Source organism: Athene noctua, chromosome 5 (assembly GCF_965140245.1).
Source record: "Athene noctua chromosome 5, bAthNoc1.hap1.1, whole genome shotgun sequence".
Lineage (NCBI taxonomy): Eukaryota > Metazoa > Chordata > Aves > Strigiformes > Strigidae > Athene > Athene noctua.
This window is the reverse complement of record NC_134041.1, coordinates 57,811,439-57,832,376: the sequence shown is the minus strand read 5'-3', so window position 1 is coordinate 57,832,376 and position 20,938 is coordinate 57,811,439. Positions and strand designations below refer to the sequence as shown.

Sequence of the window (20,938 nt, the reverse complement as noted above, 5' to 3'; positions counted from 1 at the left end):
CTCTAAGGAATTTACCAGTTTAATATATCTATATTTCTGCTTTATTAGTAAATTAATAAATCTTCAAAATATATCACTTCACTAGAGAAATATTATTTTGGGGCAGTTATGATGTGAGAAATGTCTATGGAGAGATCAAGAGACTTCTGTCACATCATAGAGGAAGGCTGACCCCTTGGAAAGTTTAAGCAAATCTCCTGGCTGCTCAAACCATTAGATATTTTTATAGTTTTCCAGGGAAACATATATTGACAAAGAGAGGGGCTAGCAGATATCATCTCTGTAAGAACTGAGCTGAGATTAGAAGGATGTATATCATTGTATAATTGAATCCTATCTTGACCACAGCTAATTGCTACCTGAATTTCTCTTGCAATGAAACACAAGTAATTTTATAGGCACAATTAATGGGTGATTTTATTCTTACAGTTGGTCATTTTATTATCTTTTTCATTACCCCCCCCCTAAACTTTCATACTAACAAGGAATATGGGGCTTTGTGAAATCACCCATGGCCCCACCTGCTGATGTATGATGAGTAAACACTGAATTTTCTTCAGGATTATATGGATGAGTTTGAAGAACGTAGAGGGAAAGGAAGCTTTCCTGCTATGATCACTCCAGCTTATCAAAATGCCAAGAAAGCAAATGAATTGGCAAGTGATGTAAGTATGAAACCTGAATCAATACAATTCATAAACAATTAAAACCGGCAGTTTGTCAGAGCTGTGCCTGGGAGGAGAATGCTAAAATTCCACTTGAGAAGTAAACAACAATGACATTTCACTGCATTGCTGGGAACTGGATGGCTCAGGGGATTAATAATATCCATTAATAGAAGGGGACACAGCTCCAACTTGCATGAGGGAGGAGGTGGATGTAGCAACTAATGGGGATCCCTACTGTTAGGTTAACCCTCCTGGCAAATCTGCACCTGTATTATTAATGAAACCTTCAACTGCCTTAATCATCCTGTGGACTACAGTGGTATTCCCAGTAGTGAATAAATAGAGGATGAATGAGCTGAACTAGTTTTGATATTTTGATGTATCATGCCTCTAGCACAAAGCAAGTCATATGGAGCAAAAGGAACTATGGAGTATGACACTGTCACTTCATGAGGCTGAGCTTATTTCTAGGCTCAGGATTTTTAGTTTTGGGTGCTAAGTTAAAGAATCGGCAAAAGAGCTGGTGATGTGTGATTCTTGCATGTGGCCCGTTGATTAAAGAGGCCTTAGTCCTATCTGAGGAGACTGTTTCTAGTAGTGACAAAAAATGGGTCAGTCTGTAGGTCACTACCCTGTGGCTGCTGTGAAGGGTTCCTGCAAGTGACAACCTTTGTAGTGTGGACACCTGTCCCCCACGGGGCAATCTGAGCTGTTGGGCTCAGTCTGTTTTCTGCGGAGCTAACAGATTGTTGAATCTTTCAGCTTGTACTAGCCTGGACTAGACACTGGCAGTAAATTAGAGTGAAAGGATCAGTCGTATTCTGTTACCTGAGTTTATGACTGAGAGAATATAAAAAACCTGAAGCCTTCTGTGTCCAGTCCCTATTCCGATGACAAACTCACTGATCCCCTGTTTAAACATGAAATATTTAACCTTTCCAGATAAAGACGTCAGTCTCACAGGTTTGCAAAATTCTAATGATTGGTAGTTTCCTTATTAATCTGTAAGACCTAGATCATGGAGACAGATTGGTTCATGGCAGTAACATTTGCACACTAGGGTGTTGCTCAAGCTGCTTCATATGTTTAAAGCCTGAGACACTGAGTGCAGACTTGGAAAATAAAAAGCACAAACACTTTGCACTTCAGTACATTTAAAGTAATTTGTTATTTTTTACGTTATGAATCTGAGTTTTGAAGCAGTATTATAAGATGAAGAACTTAAGCATCTCCTTGTATGCAAGAAATATTGAAATATATTCCCAACAGGGTTTTTGCTGGATAAAGTTTGACAAAAAGCCAATATTTGTATTATCTCTCTTCACCCATCCAAGCTCAATTTAAGTCAATAACCTGATGTCTAAATTAAATTAACTGATCTTTTATTTCAATCTTGATTTGGTAGAGAAATATAATACCCTTAAAAACATTGTAAGTGCAAAAAGATACAGCTTCTTTTTTTTTTAAAAGCTGGTTTCTACAAAAGGAAAACTTCACAGAGCACTTGATGACTATCTGTAATTCCCTGACTAGAAGTCTAAAATTAAAGTACTGAGAGTTAACTTCAGTAATAGAAGAGCACACAGGTTCCAACGAGTCACTAGCCAAGCACCTGCTAGTTATCTCTTCAAGCTATGTAAACAACCAGTGCTCTTCAATCTATGTAAAAAATGGATTTTAAAAAGTGCTATCCAGTGAAGTGACTTGACAGGGGTTGTTAGGGCTCTGATTTTACATGTGGCTTATTTCAGGAAGTAACAATTTGCAGTGTTTCAACTTAGCAAAATTTATCTGCTTAGCAAAGCAAGAATAAGAAAAATCTTATCCTGACTTATGAAGCCACTCTAAATAGAAATGGTGAAAATTGTAGACATTTATTTTATAATTTTCCCTACTTCTTTTCAGATAAAATACAAGAAAGATCTTTCCAAGATGAAAGGTGCAGCTCACTTTCACTCCCTAACGGCTGAAGACAACTTAGTCCTTAAACAAGCCCAAAGTGTTAACAAGCTTGTCAGTGAGGTAAGGGCTTGAATTGATCTGTTAACAAGTTTGAGAGCAGCTCATACAAACATTTGTGTCTGATGGGTAAGGACTACAAATATAAACAGCTGTTGTTCTTGTTGCCCCATATGTAACAAAAATGATCTGTGTATAGCACAGTAACTAGAGAGAAAGGTGCAAGAACAGTTCTTCAGGTGCTGTTACTTGGTACTTCCAATGATCTGTATGAAAGTATGGGAAATTAACCTTGGAAGAGCAATTCTAATTCTGGCCACATGAAGAATAGAAACCTAAAAAACCCAATTGTGTTCTGAATGTGCTGTGAAGTTATAATCATAAATACTTTAAGATGACTTGTGTGTCATTGTGTACATTAGAGTGTTTCAAAGAAGGTCCTACTGACAATTAAAAAATAATACCAACAGAGCCAAAATTTGTACCATTGTGTTAATGCAGGTTTCTGTTTTCTTCCATCGTGTGAAAAACTAAGTTACTGATAATGCATTCTTCTTCTGCTTGGCAAGCGAAGATTGCTAGGGAATTCTCAGTAGATTCTGAATTATTAATTTATTTATAGTGTCATATCAGCTATAAAGCTATTAATAAATGTGAGTTTCTAGAGCTTCCCCATGGCAGTTTAAAAACTTATACACTTGAGATGTTAAAGTATAAAACCTTCAATAATGAAAAACCCCTGGAAGTAGGACTGGAAGGGGCCTCCTGGGCCAATGATTGCTGGCTCCTGCTGTTTTGGCACACTATCATATAATCTTCTTCTCATTTCTAGCCTACATTTATTCTTGTCCACTTTATTACTATTGTGTTTTGTGCCAACATTGCCCTTTAGTTTAAGAAGTTTTTTTCCCTGCATGATTACCTTTCTGAGATGTTTACATACAGATATAATTTTCTTCTCTCTGCCTTTATTTTCCTAGACTAAGCAAGCCAAATTCTTCTCATCTCTCACAGTCTTTCACTGAAGCTGTTACAGGCTGAGTGCATGTTCCTTAAACAGGAATGATTATGCGTACATAAGTTCTTGGTGAGGTCTTGCTGGAACTTGGTACATAACACATGCACTTCTTAATGCCTGCTCAAAAGTCTCCTCTTGATCCTGCCTTTGTCTTTTTCATGGCTGTGTTACTTTGGCATCTTGCCATCTTTCTGTGGTCAGCCTACATCTGAATAGTTTTTCTTAGCCTTTCCAGGTGATGAGCTCTTTTAGCTGTATTTGTTATGCCTACTCCCTACGTATATTAACCTATACACTCTGAATTTAGTCCCATTTCTATTATCCCTTCTAATATCACCTCCAACATTCCTACTTCAGAGCAGAGATACTTAAGGAAAATATGAAACCAGTTCTGTATGTAAACTTGCTCTGAAGACTTCTGCTGGTAGTCTTTCCCCTGTTCAATCCTTCATGTGGAAAAACACCCATTGCCTTTTCAGCTTAAAATTCCTTTGTAGATCCTTGTTTTCCTCATGGCACTGTCTTACACACTTTGGTGGGGTCCAAACAAATGAAGTTGATTACATTTCTTTTGCCTATAAAATGAGAACTGAGTATATGAAAATAATTTTTATATTAATTTTCATCATATGACATCTGATGAAAACCATGTATCAAAATTTCTGAACAGTGGGTCTGGCTAATAAAAAGTGTGTGGAGGAACTTGACAGGGCAGGCTGAGGTTTTACCATATCTTTTCCTTGTGCATTTTTGTCAATGAGGTGGAGTATAAGAAGGATCTTGGAAACAACAAAGGCTACAGCATGAACTACTGTGATACTCCACAATTCAAGAATGTGAGCAAGATCTCAAAATTCACCAGTGATGTAAGTTTTCAGTACCTCATGTGTGACTTGCTTACCCTGGTAGCTGCTGGAATCACAAGTCATCTGTGTGTGTTTCAGATAAGCATGGACTAGGAATTTGATGGTATCTGATTTGAACCCATGTCTGTACAGCACATATCCTAGTCTGTCCTGATGGATAACTGGGGGTCATTTTATATAGGATTATGAAAATAACTATTATGATATATGGAAAAGAAATTACTTACAATGGACTACTAATCTAAACAAGTAGCTGTCAGTTGTTACTGTTACCTATCATAATTACTACTTATTTCATTGTATGTCCATTTCCTGGCCAGAAAGGTAGGCAGAAAAGAACATGCTTACTGTGCAAAAGGAATTGATTTTAATAATTATACTGCTTGTATCTCATGATTGCTTTATACTGGTTGCTATCATACTCTGAAATCCTGGAGGAGTAAATCTTTTGCCGTACAGATGAGATGGTAGAGTGGATAATATATCATGTCAAATTCCCTACTCTGACCTTGGTGAAAACTGCACCAAAACAGTCAAGTTTTGGTAGATGATTACATGTTCATTTGTTAATCTACAAATAATGCAGAAGTATCTTCTTTACGTGGCATCTAGGTGATCTGAAGAATATGTAAATGACATCTTGTAAAGTAGAAAACTCACAGAGGATTTTAGTTTTTATTTTCTAAAGTACCAAGGTTGTTGTGTACTCATTAGTTTCTGTAGTGCAACACTAGTAGACCACAGTTGTAATAATTAGTCTCATTGCCGTAACATATGGAAACTCTTAGAAAAGCTAAATGTATTTTCTCAGAGTGTTTTTGCTTTTTTTATACAGCTTAAATACAAAGAAACATACCAGAACCAGATGAAAGGTCATTATATAGGTATCGGCATGGACAAGAGAATGCTACATGCCATGAAAGTTGGCAGCTTGGCAAGCAATGTAAGTCTTTTTTTAATCACACTTGTATGGTTGTTGCTTTCTTGTCTTTAAGATTTTCCAGAATTAAGTTGATAGAAAACTTTAGATCATACTCTACTGGGGTTCTGAAGGATAGATATGTTGAGAAGAGGGGAAATTCTGGAAAACCTTTTGTACTGGTTTATAGCTCACTGTGTGGAAGAAGTTAAAATAAGCAAACTCAGTGATCTGGCAACATACTGAGCTCCTTCAGTTTTCTTTCACATCAGTAGGATGCTGAAGGTTGCTTGCCACCACCGCCAGGGTCAGACCTTTGCTGAAAAAACAGTCTTTAATGAAGATTTCTGGATTCCAATTTAATTTACTGGGTTAGTCAAGAAGCTATTTCATTACATACCATTCCTTCAAGTACGTTATTTACAAATCTGTAAGAAGCCTGAGAACTAAGCAGAAAGATAAAAGAGATGTGTCGTAGGTGGAAGTTAAGTTAATGCTCCCACTGTTGGCACTGGATTAATTGAGGAGCTGAAAAAGAATCAATTAGTGGCTAAACTATGCAAATAATTTCATTTTCTTTGTCACTCATGACATTGAACTTACTTTGTTTCCTGCATTTAATATTAATATTATTGTTTCTCCTTTCCTCTTGACTGATAATTATTCAGACAAATGACAGCTAAAAAAAAAGAATGATTTTTTTTTTTGTTCTCCCTGTGTTTCAGATAGCCTATAAATCTGATTACAAACATGATGGTGTTGACTACAATTACCCAGCTACTCTCACTCCTTCATATCAGACAACAAGGAAGTTGATCCCTTTGAAAGATGTAAATAATTCTATGTTGTTTTTTTTTTTTTTTTCCTATGACTTGCATGGCTCATCATCTCTCTGTAGAAGAGATTGTGAAAGATTGCATGTGTCAAATGATGATTTAATCATGGGAGCAAACAGCTAGTGAAACAAAGCTAAAGCAAAAGAGTGCAGGGGGTCAGGAAGGCTTAGAGGTATAGAAAGTGCTGCTACCTCCTGTCATTGGCTTCAGTTCAGCACAGATTGTACAGTGATGCAAAATGAGTCACTTCTGTCGTATCCCTAGTCTGTGTTGCAAAATGTCTCACCATCCTGGGCAGCTTCAACAGCAGCATCAAGCACTGAAAGGACAGGGAGACTTAAATAAACTTCTCATCCTTTGTGAATTCCCTGAAGATGGGTGTTCCTCTCTGAAGGGCAACTAACTGGTCACATGCAAGAGAGGTGCCCTGTGCTTGGGACGGAGTTACTGATGAAACAATGTGAAGAAATTTGTGTACTGCTGTGGTTATATGTGTACTACAGATAAATGGAGGATGTCAGACTGTAGAGGATACCATACTTTCACCTCTCACAAGCGTTGAAGGCTTGACTGATATCATCTAGCATTTGGATCTTAACCTGTGCCTTAGGAACACAGTCACCAGGCATTACTTATAAAATCAAGAGGAAGAGGGCAGCAGCTCTGCAGGGCGTTTCTGACTACCTAAGATGTATATAACCTGTCTTTCCCTTGAAATTGCAAGAAACCAGGGGCAAGATGCCTTAGAGAGGCCATTAACATTATATGAGATTTATCTTGGCCTAAATATCTCTTCCAAGAAAAAGCTGGTATCATGAAGAAGTAGAATTTAGAACCCCAATGTTCTTGAGGAACTACTTGATATACTTCAACTGTAAGATGCACTATTGCCTCTTCAGCAGTAATTTCAACTTTGTCTTTGAAAAAACAAAAAAGTAAAGTTCAGTATTTCGTTGCTTAGTGTATGAGAGAGCTGGATTCTTAAAGAGTTCAAAGTAAGCATGAATTCATGTCCAAAATTAGTTCTACCTACTCTAAACATTTCAGCACTACCTGTGGCTCATAGTCAGCATCTGGGTTTGGAGGACATAAATCAATTGGCCACAGAGGCTCAGTTACACTAGTCATGATCATCATCTGGTAGTTTGAAACAGTCCCAGGATTTGTGTGCTCACTGATAACCAACATGCTTGCTTTGAACTCTTTAAGAATACAACTCTCTTGCATACTAAGCAATCACAAGTAGCAATAAATACACAGTTTCAGTAAAAAAATAAATGATCCCTTTTTGTGGAATTAAAATTCTCTCTGTCACTATAAAGAACCGAATGAACTGTTTTATTTACTTTGATCACTTTGGACCTGTGAGGTCATTCAGGCCTTTTTTCCTATTTTTTATCATTATGGCAGAAAGAACAAGTTTACGTGATGATACCTGAGATAAGAAGGTTCACATTTAAATAGTTTTGGTAACACAGTCTCTATAAATACACTCTCCTTTACTGGAAAAAAGAGTTAATAAGAAACTAGTTTTAAGCAATGTGATTTACAATGTTTGCAAAGTGGTGATTAATTGCAGTGAATATTAATTAAGGCTTACCGAGAATAATAATTGTGTCCTGCAGTGTAGCACTGAGTCCTTTGGCAGTGACAGGTTTGAAGAAAAGCTTCTCTATGACTTTTTTATCTTGCATCATTTTGGGAATTTAATAAATTTATTTTATGGTTTATTACTGCTGCTACCATGTTAACGTGTTAGGAATTTAGTGGGCTCCAACCCTATCTATGGCTGACATTAAAATTACTTTTTTTGTACCATAAATATATATTTTTCTTCTCTCAGCCATACAAAACACTGTGATTAATTATTACATTAAAACTCAGTAAAGACAAAGTGTAAGAGAGTTCACTTGCTCTGCACAGCATTACACTGGACAGACACCTTAACAGGCAGTTAAAATGTTCTTATATAAAGGTAGTCTGATAAAGATAAAAATAGTCTAAGTGATGGTTAAGAATGTCAATTTTATAGGAATGCTTTAGGGGACCAGCTGAAACTGCATGTCTTTAAGAATTTGTGGTTTTGAGGGCAAGGGGTTTTAAGTGAAGTTAATTTTCAAAGTGGAATAAAAACTGTGACATCTGACTATGTAATTTTCAGAGCATTAACTCAGATCTCATCCGAGAGACCCTGACATTTTTCCCTACCTCAGTTTATCATGGTTTAACTAATGATTTATACAGAATATTAGCTAACAAAACTGTCTACCCAATATCTCATTTTCCAGTCTGAATATTTCTTCCTTTATTAAATTTTTTTTTTTAATTTTATCTTAAATTAGGTAAACTACAGGCAAAGCATAGACAAGCTGAAGTACAGCTCTGTTGCCAGTACTCCACAAATTGCTCAAGCCAAAATAAACGCACAGCAGCTCAGTGATGTAAGTTCTGTCATCCTTAGCCACCATAGTTTATTAGAATGATGAGATAATTTTATTTGTAGCACTTAAGTGTTTTTATTCATGATAGTTCATCAGCAAATTTACAACCAAAACAAGAATAAAAATTGAATGACATCACTTCCAAACATGTGGCAAGCATGTAGATTTAATACTTTTCTCCATTTTTAAGATTCATATTAGTGTGCTTTGTTAGGGATTTGTCTTCTGTGTATTTATTAATGCATGTTTTTTAATAATATTTTCTACTTATAGATAATCAGTAACTATTCTATTTATAGAATAATTATTCTACTTCCAGTACCTAGGTAAAAGTTATAATTGCCTTATTGCCCTCATATTTATGTCAGTCATACGTATGAGTGTATGTATAACATGTCACTAGTAGCATGAAATTCAACAGCAGTCAATTAGTGTAGCGGTCATATTTTTAGTGAGTTAAAAATAACTGAGTTTATTGTTGACTTTTTCAATATATGGCAGGTGAACTATCGAGCCCAGTATGAGAAGACAAAAACAAATTACACTTTACCTCAGGATGTACCTCAGTTAGTCAAGGCAAAAGCCAATGCTGAGTTATACAGTGAGGTAAGCCAAGAGATGTGGAAATACTGTATTCATGATGCTGTTCATAGACAGAAATTAACGTAAAGATGATGATGACGGTGTTTCTGGGAGCAATGGGCATTTATTTTCGGTCTTTACTAAGCAGCATGAAATACGGTAACCAGAATAGATCTCAAGTATAGTGGAACTGCCAGACTTTTTTTTTTCAAGACCTTCTCAGGTGATTTGAATTTGTTTAGTAAATCAGTGTTTGGCTCACAAAATTAATGGCTTCTGAGCTGGTCTTTATATGAAGAACCAACATTTGCACGGTTCTAGTAAAGCCTGCTGAAGTCAAAGGAAAGAAACGCAGTGACTTCGGCAAACTTGGATCAAGCCCACTGTTGACACCATTCATAAATCGTGACAATATGTGGTGATTTACTGAGAGACCTGGGTGGTGAAATCAAGCACTTTCAGGAAAAGTTTAACTTCTATTTAATTTTTAAAGTATTTTTCAGGTCTCCATTGCTGTAAATAGTTTTAGAGGGAAGAAAGCTCAATGGGACAAATAAATGAAAAAAACAGAAAAAAACTCCAGGCTTATTACTGGTGTGACTGTTATTTTTGAACCAGCTTCATAGTTTTTCATGGTTGAGAGCTGGCATTACAGCAAGTGTTTCCTGGCATATTCACACCTTGTCTCTTTCCCTACATTTTATTTGAGTTGCATTGGTGGAGTGTTGTGGAGCAGTACTCTTTGTGGCTATAACGTGTTGAGATGCATGCCTATTGCTAGATACTAGTGAAATGTAACCATATGAATAGCCAAGTCCAGAAAATGGGGCTTCCTGGATACTTCATTAGGTGCATGTATAGCGTTCATGAAGGCATACTTGATCCTGTTCTAATAGAATTTCAAGTGGAACCTTGAAAAAGAGCTTAAACATCTAGTACTTTAACTTCCGTTAACTTCCAGAAGTTAAGCATGTGATTCTCATGCATTTCATCTACATGTGTGATATAGTGTTGGTCATGAGTGTGCTTTTGAAACAAATCTCATAATCATAAGGGTTGCTTCACTGGGGTGGTCTCAGAGCACATGAGCTGGATTCCTTTTAAATGCAGCCAAATGGAAAGAAGATGCTCTGCAGCAGCTCACATAAAGATCTGCAGTTACAAACAGGTGTTCAGTGCATGGGACTGGACTAGCTCTAGTTTGGCGAAGTGGAAAGAAAAATACTGAAATGAGTGGTGTGATGTCTGATTCTGAGCACCAGCTTTTCTGCCCTATACAGTAGCTCCTACTGATCTACACTATTTGTGCATATAAGCATAACCACAGGCAGTTTTGAAAAAGGTTCCTTCCTCTATGCCTGTTTAAAATGGAGAGCTATTGGTACATCTGGGATTTAAAGTGCTTGTAAACTCTGAGAATAAAATTCTTGACTCGATCCTGGCTGATTAATTAGCTCAAAATGATAATGACATGTGACTTAAGAAGGTTCCAGTTTGTTGACTGAGCATATTTATAGTTCTGGTTTGGTTTTTGCAGTTCTCATGTTTGTTTGAAGATCTTGTGTGTTTATGTGTTAGTGACATGTTGCTGTCTTTCCTTTCTCAGATTAAGTACAAAGAAGGCTGGGAGAAGAGTAAGGGCCAAGGCTTTGAAATGAAACTTGATTCTCTGCCTTTACTTGCTGCCAAAGCTTCAAGAGATCTTGCCAGTGATGTATGTTATATTTAATTACCTAGGAATTATTCTTTATATAAGTTGCTATAGCACAGGGAAATAAAGTTTAGCTCACTTAATCTGGATTTTTAAATCCTGCATTTGGCTGTCCATCTTTCTCAATGGCTGATGAACAGTTGGAAACTTTCTCAGGCTCTGCTATGAAATTTCAATTTCTGACAATTTTTTTTTTTTAATACAAATGTACAGAAGGAAGCAAAATATGCAGAATAACCCTATAGTAAAATTCAGTGTTTTGAATTGTTTATAGCCTCAAAAATACTTCTAGCATCCGCTGCAAAGGGAATGTGTATTTCTTTAGTTTGCTTCTTTAACATGAACACATGTATATAAAAAAATTTCCAAACAAACTCTTTTTAAACAATTTATCTCATGATAAATTGATACCTGTGGAGAGGCACAAAAGAACAAAACCTTTTCCTTCAGCTGGAATATGTTCAGCAATGATGGTGATTCCAAAATCCCACCTCATTAAGAAAATCAAATCCTGAATTCCTTGCTTGATTTTTACATGATCGATTTCTTATCTTTTGCTTTAAGAACAAGATAATTTAGCTAATTAAAAGACTTTAAATTTATAAACATATCCACCTCAGAGGGGTGAGCTTTAAAGAATGAGGTTAAAGATAACATAAATGAGACCAACCTTGCACCTTTGGGAATTTCTGAGAAAATCTGGGAAATCTGAAGTGGCAAAGTGAGAATGAGAATCAGACTAAGCCCTTGTAAATTTTGATCATCCAAATCACCAGTGGAAAACATACTACTTATCTCTTGGGTAACTGGGAATGTGCTTTGACTTAAACTGTTTTTTTCACAGATTAAATATAAAGAAGAATATGAAAAAACAAAAGGAAAAGCAATTGGAACAAAAGATTCAAGAATTTTGCACTCTCTGCAGGTGACCAAGATGAGTAGTGAGGTAAATTATTTATTTCTCTTACTCAAAAGGTGTTTTTCGTAATTATGTATCATTCAGCAATAATATGCAATCTACCACTGTTACTGATTTCAGTATATGAAATTCCTGGAAGTGTTTAACAAAAAATTGGTTTCCTTCCTTTGTCTGTTAATCTGCAATGATTGCACAGTATTTTGATTCTCACAGGGAGTTTTGGGTTGATGGTGTCCTTATTTTGGGGCAGGAAAATAGCATCCTATTAAAATTGCAATACAAACACTTTACATAAAACTTACAGGCAGATAAAATTCTGTTTAAAAGTAAGGTGTACTATGATGGATAAGATGTCTCTAAAGTCTGCAAAATTCATCCTGTCCTCTGTTTTGTGGATCCCTCATAGGACCCAATTTCTACATGTGTTTTTTGCCTAATCTGTATAAGGATGCAAACAAGTGGGGAGATTTAAGAGAGCTTTGGCTTCGCAATACACTGATACAGACAACTCATTTTCATTCCTTCTATTTCTAGACTGCCTACAAAAAAGATTTTGAGGAGAGTAAGACCCATTTCCATCTGCCTATGGATATGATAAACCTGAGACATGCTAAGAAGGCCCAGGCACTTGCTAGTGATTTAGATTATAGAAAGAGACTCCATGAATACACAGTGGTTCCAGAAGATATGAAGACCAAATGGGCAAAGAAGGCCTATGGTCTCCAGAGTGATGTAAGATGGTGTATACTCAGCCCAGCTGTTACAAGCAGTATGAGTGTTTTATAGACTTTTTCAGTTTGATATTAATTCTCATTTTGTATGGATGCTGTTTGATTTGTACTACAACTTTTAAAAATGTCTTTGCAATGTCTTTGAAACTCAAAAGGGTGTACATGTTGACATGCAAACTTTGTGCCCGTGTTTCCCATGCCAATAAATGTCATTTTTCTCTACAGCTTCGTTATAGGGCAGATCTGATGTGGATGAAAGGAGCTGGGTGTATTACAGAAGGAAGTCTTAATATACAACAAGCCAAAAAGGCAGGAGATCTGGTCAGTGAGGTAAGCAAAGTGCTCAGGCATCTGTTTGTTGTTTATTTAAAGGTTTATGCGCACTTATTCCACTACATTATGTGGAATAGGTAAGAAATTCCTAATAAAGAAACTCTGAGAAATGGAAGAACTGATGGACATAGTTTAATTATTTTACAGTTTAGGAGATCCTGGGTTAGAGTTTAAAAATATGTTTTCCAATATATGATTATTGTGCCAAATTTCTGAGGCAAAAGTCCCTATAACTGTGCTTCCACCTCTTTATTTACTTGCCATTTTGCAGCATGGCATTGGAAGGAATTAGAATTTTGTATGATACATGTTACATGAAGTGCATAGAATTTTAAGGAACAGTGTTGAAAAATTAGATATTTTGCACTGCCACTAACTTTATGGAAGTACACTTCCTCAGCTGCTTAGCTATGGTTGAGTCATCTCACTAGTACTAGGAAAACTAGAGGACAGAAGAATAAATTTGGGGAAGTTTGACAAGAAGGGTAAAATCAAAATCCCACTTAGAGCTGGAGGAAGGAACAGAAGCCAGTTAGTTACTGGAGATCACACTCTCTGATACTTTGGGTCTCTGACATCCTCTCACTACTCCTGCAAGGGAAAAAAAAACATCTTAGAAACAAAAGAAGAGCAGCTACTCTCAGATCTAGTGTCTTGCTAGGGATAGACTGACATCTGCTGCTGTGGTGTGCTGTAGTAATAATCACTTCCACAAATATTTAATCCATAATGATCTGCCTTTTCATTCCAGTGCCGTGTAAGGCCAAGAGATGGCTGACAGTCACTTAAACTGGAGACTAGTGGATATTATTTTAGAAATCTCTATTGCCATATAGAGCCTGGCATTTTGTCATTTCTTTGCAGAATGTCACTACATTGTGTTCCATGCAATGTGACAAAACATGCTGGTTTTAATCTGCCTCCCTCCCTTACAGGTTCCTAAAATAAAGCAGTGAGCACCTCTTTGAAGTGATGCATGCTTTTTTAATAACTTATATTTCGTGTTCCCTTAGCAGAGACACAGCTCCCTTAGCAGAGACACAGCGTAAACTTATCTGTTCACCCATCAGTTCAAACAGAAGGATATCTCTCCTGAAATGCCAGATAATGAAAAAATGCATTTACACCCTTCCTAGGTGGAATGCCCCACTTCATGGCTGAACTGTTAGAATAAGAATTTGACTAAAGTATGCAAGAATTGTTTGCTTGATCTCCTCTACCATACTGTGGTCTTGAAATAAGGTGCTGCATTTCCTTGTGTTGTCTCAAAGGTAGAAAGAGATGGTTAGCCTGCTCTCAAATAAGTGATGCAAAATGCTGAGACAGAGACATTGATTCAAAACAGGCCTGATTCAAAGCCTGATGAAGTCAATGGAAGTTTTCCACTCACTTTGATGAGTTTCGGATGTAAAATGAAAAGTAAGATGAAACAAAAGTAAGGGCAGTCTTATTTACCAAACTAGAAATGTTAATCTCTATGCAAATTTGTTCATTGAAATGGATTTTATGTAAGTACTGGTACCAGAGGATGAATGAAGCACAATGTTTTTTCCAACATCCAAGACCTGATCCTTGTGGAGGCCTCTCACAGCTGTTGCTCCCAGGAAGGCTTGACTACATTGAGCTCTGCTTTGGAAAGAACTGGGAGATGGTGGGGAAGATTTTGAATTTAAGTTACTTTCAGGACACTAAAATTGCCTGTTCTGCTTTAATTGATAATTGAGAAATATCTTAATAATTTAAAAATATCTCAATAACATATGTTCAGTGATTTGAACAACACATGTATATGCTTGAGAGCTATGATATGCTCATGTAAGAAAATGAGGTAGTAAGAAAATAAGAAAATGAGATAGATTGGCTGTGTAGCTTATGGGCTCTCTTGGGTCCTGACTTAAGTCATACCCAGTTTGTGAAGGACACTCGTTGGTTGGTGTGCAACCTGGATCTTGTAAGATACGTAGCTCGTACATCTGGCACAAAGGGTATCCATTCTTACAGTGTCAGCAACAATGCATTTGGCATTCTTGCACTACCCTCCTTGCCTCAAAAATACTAGCACTGGGTAATATTTGGAAGTTTATTTTGTGGATATCTGTTCTAAAACTGTCTTGAGAATTTACAGGGAACTTTTGCCTCTTATCAGTCATGTACTTTTTGAAAGCACTACATTTTTCTGGGAAGGTAAATATTGTAGAAATTTTATGTAACCTGCTTTAATTTGATGTAGAAAAAGTACAGACAGAAGGCTGATGCTCTGAAGTTCACCAGTGTGGCTGACAGTTCTCAGATCAAGCATGCCAAGAAAAGCCAGGAACTGCAAAGCGACGTGAGTCCTTGACTGAATTTGTCTCTTTGCAGGTAGCTTACTCATAATGTGGTCATCCCTGAGATAGGTACCCTGAGATGGTGGTGGAAGAGAACCTAGTCTTGAAACCTTTCAATATATGAAATTTCTTGAGATTTATTTCTAAAGGTTTTTATTTGTTTATTTGATTAATTTTCTCATTGAGTTCTCTCAGCTAGAACAATGACAACAGAAATCAAACCCCAATGGAAATGGAAATAGACAAGCAAGGCTTCTCATAAATGAGGTTAAAGGCTGGAGGGGGAGTGGGAGTTGCCTCTACAAGACAATCTTGGTGACAAACTTGTGGGTGGTGCAGGTTGTATTCCAGTATGGCTGAAATGTGTTCAGAGAAGGCACCTGAGTATTCCTGAGATACTAATGTAATCTGTGTGAAAACTGGTTATCCATGACGTGGTAAAAATGAGGAAGGAAGTTAGAGGGAAAACACAGTATTCCCAGCTGATCCTCAAGCAGTGCTTCAAAGCAAGGTAGACATTAGCACAGGGACTGATATACATCCATCCCAGGTTCTGTGTTTCTCTCCACTGAGGGCCCTGTCAGACTACTTAAAGCTATATCAGTTAGACCACACATTCTGCAGCTGTTTCTGTTAAAGTACTTTACTTACTTTACTAAAGTACTTTACCTTTTGATTCTATGGTTCTGGGATTTAGCAAAATGCTAAAATAGGCATATTTTCCCGTACTGTGTGCCTTCAAAATGCTCCCTATTCTTTGGTGCTGGGTGACCTTGGTAGATGGAATAGAATAGAATACTAGAAAATAGGATAGGATAGGATAGGATAGGATAGGATAGGATAGGATAGAATAGAATAGAATAGAATAGAATAGAATAGAATAGAATAGAATAATGTCAGTTAGAAGGGACCTGCAATGCTCATCTAGTCCAACTGCCTGACCACTTCAGGGCTGAGATGGTACTGCAGAACTTCTTGGCAGGATTTAGCTGACAGCAACTTACACTTAAATTTCCAAAAGAAAGGGAACCTGTTGTTAAAATTGCTGACCAACTAATTTTGGAACAGTAGTGACTTGACAAGCTTTTTTAAAATTACTTTTAATATGTTCTGCCTTGAAATAAAGATACCATCAGCTTCTCAGTTGTTATGTGAATGAAGCATTATTGCTTCTTGATTGGTCTTTTCCAGGCAGCTACCATGTTTCCTTTTTTGCTCTTCTGTATCAGTAAAGACCTGGCACTTACTTGGATGAGTGTTGTGTGTCTCAAAGATGACACCAGATTGAATCAGAGGAGAGCACAGATCTCCTGACTCTTGTTACTTATCTTCTCTGTACTGAACAACACAATTTCTGTATGTGTGTTAAAGTCAGAATAGTAACCGTGGATTTAGAGCTTTATAGTGGGGACATTTTTTTCTTTTTCTGTGAGAGGTAAAGAAATGTAACAGTTTCTGAAATGGGACATCTTTTCATAGCTTTTCAGTAGCTCCTCCAACAGCTTTATGGGCTTCTGAAACAGAGCAGTTCATTTCTCTGTTGATGTTGCCCTGGGATATAAAGTGGAGATGTTTGCTACTTGGATCATTGATATTTTCATTTAAAGTTGGAATGTTAGTCCTCACTGGAGTATTATGTCAGCAATTACATTTAGGTCATAAATTCTCTGTGCAGATTCAGTTGCTTAGTGTTCTTCATTTCATGCCTAAAATGCACTATTTCTGTGTCCTATTAAAGACTTTCATTCCACCTAAAAAGTAGCTGCAGTTTAATATTGAATGAAATGTATTCTTGCATACATTTTGTACAGAGTATGAATTACTGCCAGCTTTATAGCCAGTTAAGCAGAAAACTTTAGAAAAGAGAATCAAAGTATCCTATACGTATATCATTTCACCGCTTCCTTGAAATTGAACCATGAGCAATTTGGTCAACCTGACTCTGTGGGTCAGCTTTTAAATTCATATTTGGCAAAAAAAGACATGATGCTAAAGACTAACTCACCAAATAAATTAACCCTAACAAATCCTTGAATATTTTCTCTGTTTTAATTAGTATTCCTTCAACATTAAACACGGACTACTGCTTGTTAACCATGCTTTGCTTTCTGTGGACAGGTTGCCTACAGGTCAGGAAAAGAGCAGTTTCTCCATCAGTACACCATCAGCAAAGATGATCCTGTCTTCATACTGGCCAAAGCAAATGCTGCCAATATTAGTGAGGTACTGTGCAAGACAGAGGTTTGGATTCCCTTACTCCTGTGAATATTTGCAACTGCTGTTGAAATGTTTGTTCTGTAGGTAACAGGTTCTTTCTCTGAGAAGGTCCAGATTCTTTAGATGTAAAAACTTTATGTCTACATTTAATACTTGCTCTTAATTAAATACTAGTCACATCTGCTGTTCTGAGGAGTTGTCACTTTTAAAGTTTGAAGCTGTGTATTTTCTACATGCCTCCAGATGAGTGGCACATTGACAGTTTCACTGGAACCAGTGAGATAATGGGGTTATAGTATCCACAGTATCCACACTGTGTAAGTGAAGACACCAGGATCTGATCCTTAGACATATGGTTGCTGGGCATGGAGTATGTGCTGGTCTGTTGATACTTGAGAGCTTTCACTGTGACTATAGAATATATTGATAGTAATAAAGAGACTGTGTTATTGTCATCTCTTTAGAAACTCTACAAGAGTAGCTGGGAGAATCAGAAGGAAAAAGGATTTGTGCTTCGTCTGGATGCTTTGTCATTCTTGTCAGCTAAGGCAAAGAGGGATCTGGCAAGTGATGTGAGTATGGACTCCACCAGCCTTCTTTATTCTTAGGACAGCTGACAGTCCAGGTTGCTACCAGAGCGTTGGGGATGTGTCACATAAATCTCAGTGCCCTAAGCCACCCTCCCTCGATTCATGCTAAGGAGCAATGGAGGAGTTGTCTAGGTGATTGTTATTCTGTAATTAGTCAGAAGGTTTGCTCTGAGCAACTCAGAGTTTTTCCTCACATGCTGACTGTGTTTTCCTATTCTCATTTTGACCCAAGGGTGAATTTTAGAACTAAAAATGAAGTGGAAGTCTCCTGTGAAACATCATAACTTAATACATCTATGCCTGGCCAGAAAATTCCTGGAAGAACCTTCTGCCCTCAGTGCCTAAAGAATGTTGTTTTTTCTAGAGAGAACCAAAAAGAAAAGATTTCTTACAACTTTTTGTGAACATGCTATTATAGGGAAAGGGTTTGTTCTTTATAAACACGAATTTCTAAGGCACTTAGTTCTCTATTGCAAATGGACTTCTTACTTGCTTGTATCAAGGACCAAGCATGTCACAACACTGATAGACCATTGCTTTACTACTAGTTGAGTTGTCAGTTTGGCAGTTTAGATCACTTACTCAGTCTATTCTGTTATTCACAGATTAAATATAAGGAAGGTTATGAGAAGATGAAGGGTAAGCTGATTGGAGTAAAAGCTGTGGAGGGAGATTCGCAGATGGCTCATTCCCTTCAAATGTCAAAGCTGCAGAGTGATCTGGAGTACAAGAAGGCATTTGAGGACACAAAGAATCAGTTCCAGGTCTCCATGGACATGGTTAACCTTGTCCATGCCAAAAAGGCTCAGAATTTGGCCACAGATAGAGGATACAGGACAACTCTCCACCACTACACAGCCCTGCCTACTGATATGAAAGTGGCCTGGGCCAAGCGGGCCTACGGATTGCAAAGTGATGTAAGTCCAGAGCTTAATGTATTTCAATACCCTTTCATTCAGCCCCTTCAGACACTTAGGGCTGAGTTTCTTCAGATGTTTATGCTTTTAATGCCATGACATATTTTCCCAATTTTTCAGCTATTAAGCAGTTAATATTAAACCAGTAAATATTAACCACTTATTTGCTCAAGAAATATGTTTAAGGTGTGCCGTGTTTTTGAGGAGAGTTATACGCCTGTTTATGAGCATGGCTTCTTCAAAGCCTACTTCAAATGTTATTAAAGTACTAGGATTCATATATGAAGTACATTTATTTTTTTTACATAATGTGCAGGGAGCTTAAATAATTTATAGTGATAAAATTAGTGATAAAATTCCATATGGAGACCACATGTTCAACTGTAGCCATCAGATGAACTGTCTGATACTGTAAATGTTTACTGTAAGTTAGATTTTTCATTCTGAGGCTTTAAGTCAGAACTTTTCAAGAAGACTAAGATAGATATGTGTACAGGTCTTGTTGAGGTATAACTGCTGAAACCACTCTGGCTTCTCTGAGAAATGCAGCTGTAGTGCTTGGATAAGCTTTTGGAATTCAACAGACTGTTGGTAGGAGGGATTTTGTGAAGAAAGTGAGAAGCAATCCTGTACTCTTCCTCCTTAAAGACACATGGAAAAAATGAAGCAAGATACTTTCTCTCCAGTATACTAAAAATATAGGGGTTTTGGGAAATGTTAGGTATCATTTTCTTATTATTGCAAACCATTCATGATCTTTTAAACGGTGCACTATGTAGAGTGAAACTGAAGTTTTTGCCATGTTAGAGTAAAAATTGCAAATGACGGTAAAGGTGTAGACCAGTTCTAAAAATTGTCTTGCAAAACATGTTGTACGTAAGTTCTAGTGAATCCTGATACTCCTATTTCATTCTGAAATTATTTTTTTTGCTTTCCTTGCAACTGTGCAATAGTGAATAAAACAAAAGCAGGCACTAATTTTACTTCGTTGTTCCTGAGATGTCTGAATCCTTTAATGGCATTTTAAGTATATGAACACCAACAATAGGACCTTTTTTTTCTTTGTCAGAACCTATACAGAGCAGATTTGAACTGGATGAAAGGAGTTGGATGGATAGCCACTGGGTCATTAAATGTGGAGCAGGCTAAGAAGGCAGGAGAACTCATTAGTGAGGTGAGATTTCATGACAGCATGTAACAGAATTTGCTGCATAATGCGTGCAAAATGTCTGTATAAAATTAAAATAATTTCTACTCAAAGGGGAAAGAAAAAGGCATACCACATGAAAGCCCTCAAAACCAGGGATAGGACTGGTAATTAGAGGGAAACCAGATACCAAACACACACCAGTAGGAGTCCATATAGCCTTTGCAAAAACAAAGTAGGTGACAAATGATATTATGAATAATAATGGCAATCAAACAGTGCTCAATTGCTACCCACTAGCCTACCTTTTTAATGAAGCAAAACAGGAGAGATGATGAAAAGATGCAGTCGTTGGACCCAGAACCTTCTTTTTTAAGATACGGATTCCTTTTTCACATATATTCACGTTAGCTATTGAAATTCATATAGATATCTCTGTCTGTAGCTATCTATTGGCCCAAGTAGTTTTCATCCTTATTTCTTCCTATGGCTAATACCACTTACAAGAAAAGGTGAACTCTAGAATCCTTTGTGCCAGTTCCATGAGGCCTTCCAAGGAAATTCTGGCAGAAATAGCTAAAAGGTTCATAGTATTCTGCTTCTGATATTTCAGAGGAAGTCCTACTGGCCAAATCTTCTACAGTAGGAGATTGAATACTGTGATTTTTTAGATAACCGCTGGTGATGCAGGAATCATCTGTCCATTCAGTCAATGTGAATAAGAGCATAACCACTGATGTAGCGTTTCAGAAAAATA

The 20,938-nt window shown here is 37.0% G+C and overlaps 1 protein-coding gene across 4 annotated transcripts in view; it reads left to right on the top strand.

The window, feature by feature from the left end:
• NRAP (nebulin related anchoring protein) overlaps positions 1 to 20,938 on the top strand; it is a 53,710-nt gene that overhangs the window by 11,324 nt on the left and 21,448 nt on the right. For all 4 annotated transcript variants that reach the window (XM_074907777.1, XM_074907776.1, XM_074907774.1 and 1 more), the window contains 16 exons: positions 561 to 665; positions 2,574 to 2,690; positions 4,407 to 4,511; positions 5,347 to 5,454; positions 6,156 to 6,260; positions 8,609 to 8,707; positions 9,209 to 9,313; positions 10,896 to 11,003; positions 11,845 to 11,946; positions 12,454 to 12,651; positions 12,876 to 12,980; positions 15,214 to 15,312; positions 17,429 to 17,533; positions 17,992 to 18,099; positions 18,723 to 19,034; positions 20,104 to 20,208. In XM_074907777.1, coding sequence (XP_074763878.1) covers positions 561 to 665; positions 2,574 to 2,690; positions 4,407 to 4,511; positions 5,347 to 5,454; positions 6,156 to 6,260; positions 8,609 to 8,707; positions 9,209 to 9,313; positions 10,896 to 11,003; positions 11,845 to 11,946; positions 12,454 to 12,651; positions 12,876 to 12,980; positions 15,214 to 15,312; positions 17,429 to 17,533; positions 17,992 to 18,099; positions 18,723 to 19,034; positions 20,104 to 20,208 — 1,986 coding nt within the window. The remainder of the gene's footprint in view (positions 1 to 560; positions 666 to 2,573; positions 2,691 to 4,406; positions 4,512 to 5,346; positions 5,455 to 6,155; positions 6,261 to 8,608; positions 8,708 to 9,208; positions 9,314 to 10,895; positions 11,004 to 11,844; positions 11,947 to 12,453; positions 12,652 to 12,875; positions 12,981 to 15,213; positions 15,313 to 17,428; positions 17,534 to 17,991; positions 18,100 to 18,722; positions 19,035 to 20,103; positions 20,209 to 20,938) is intronic.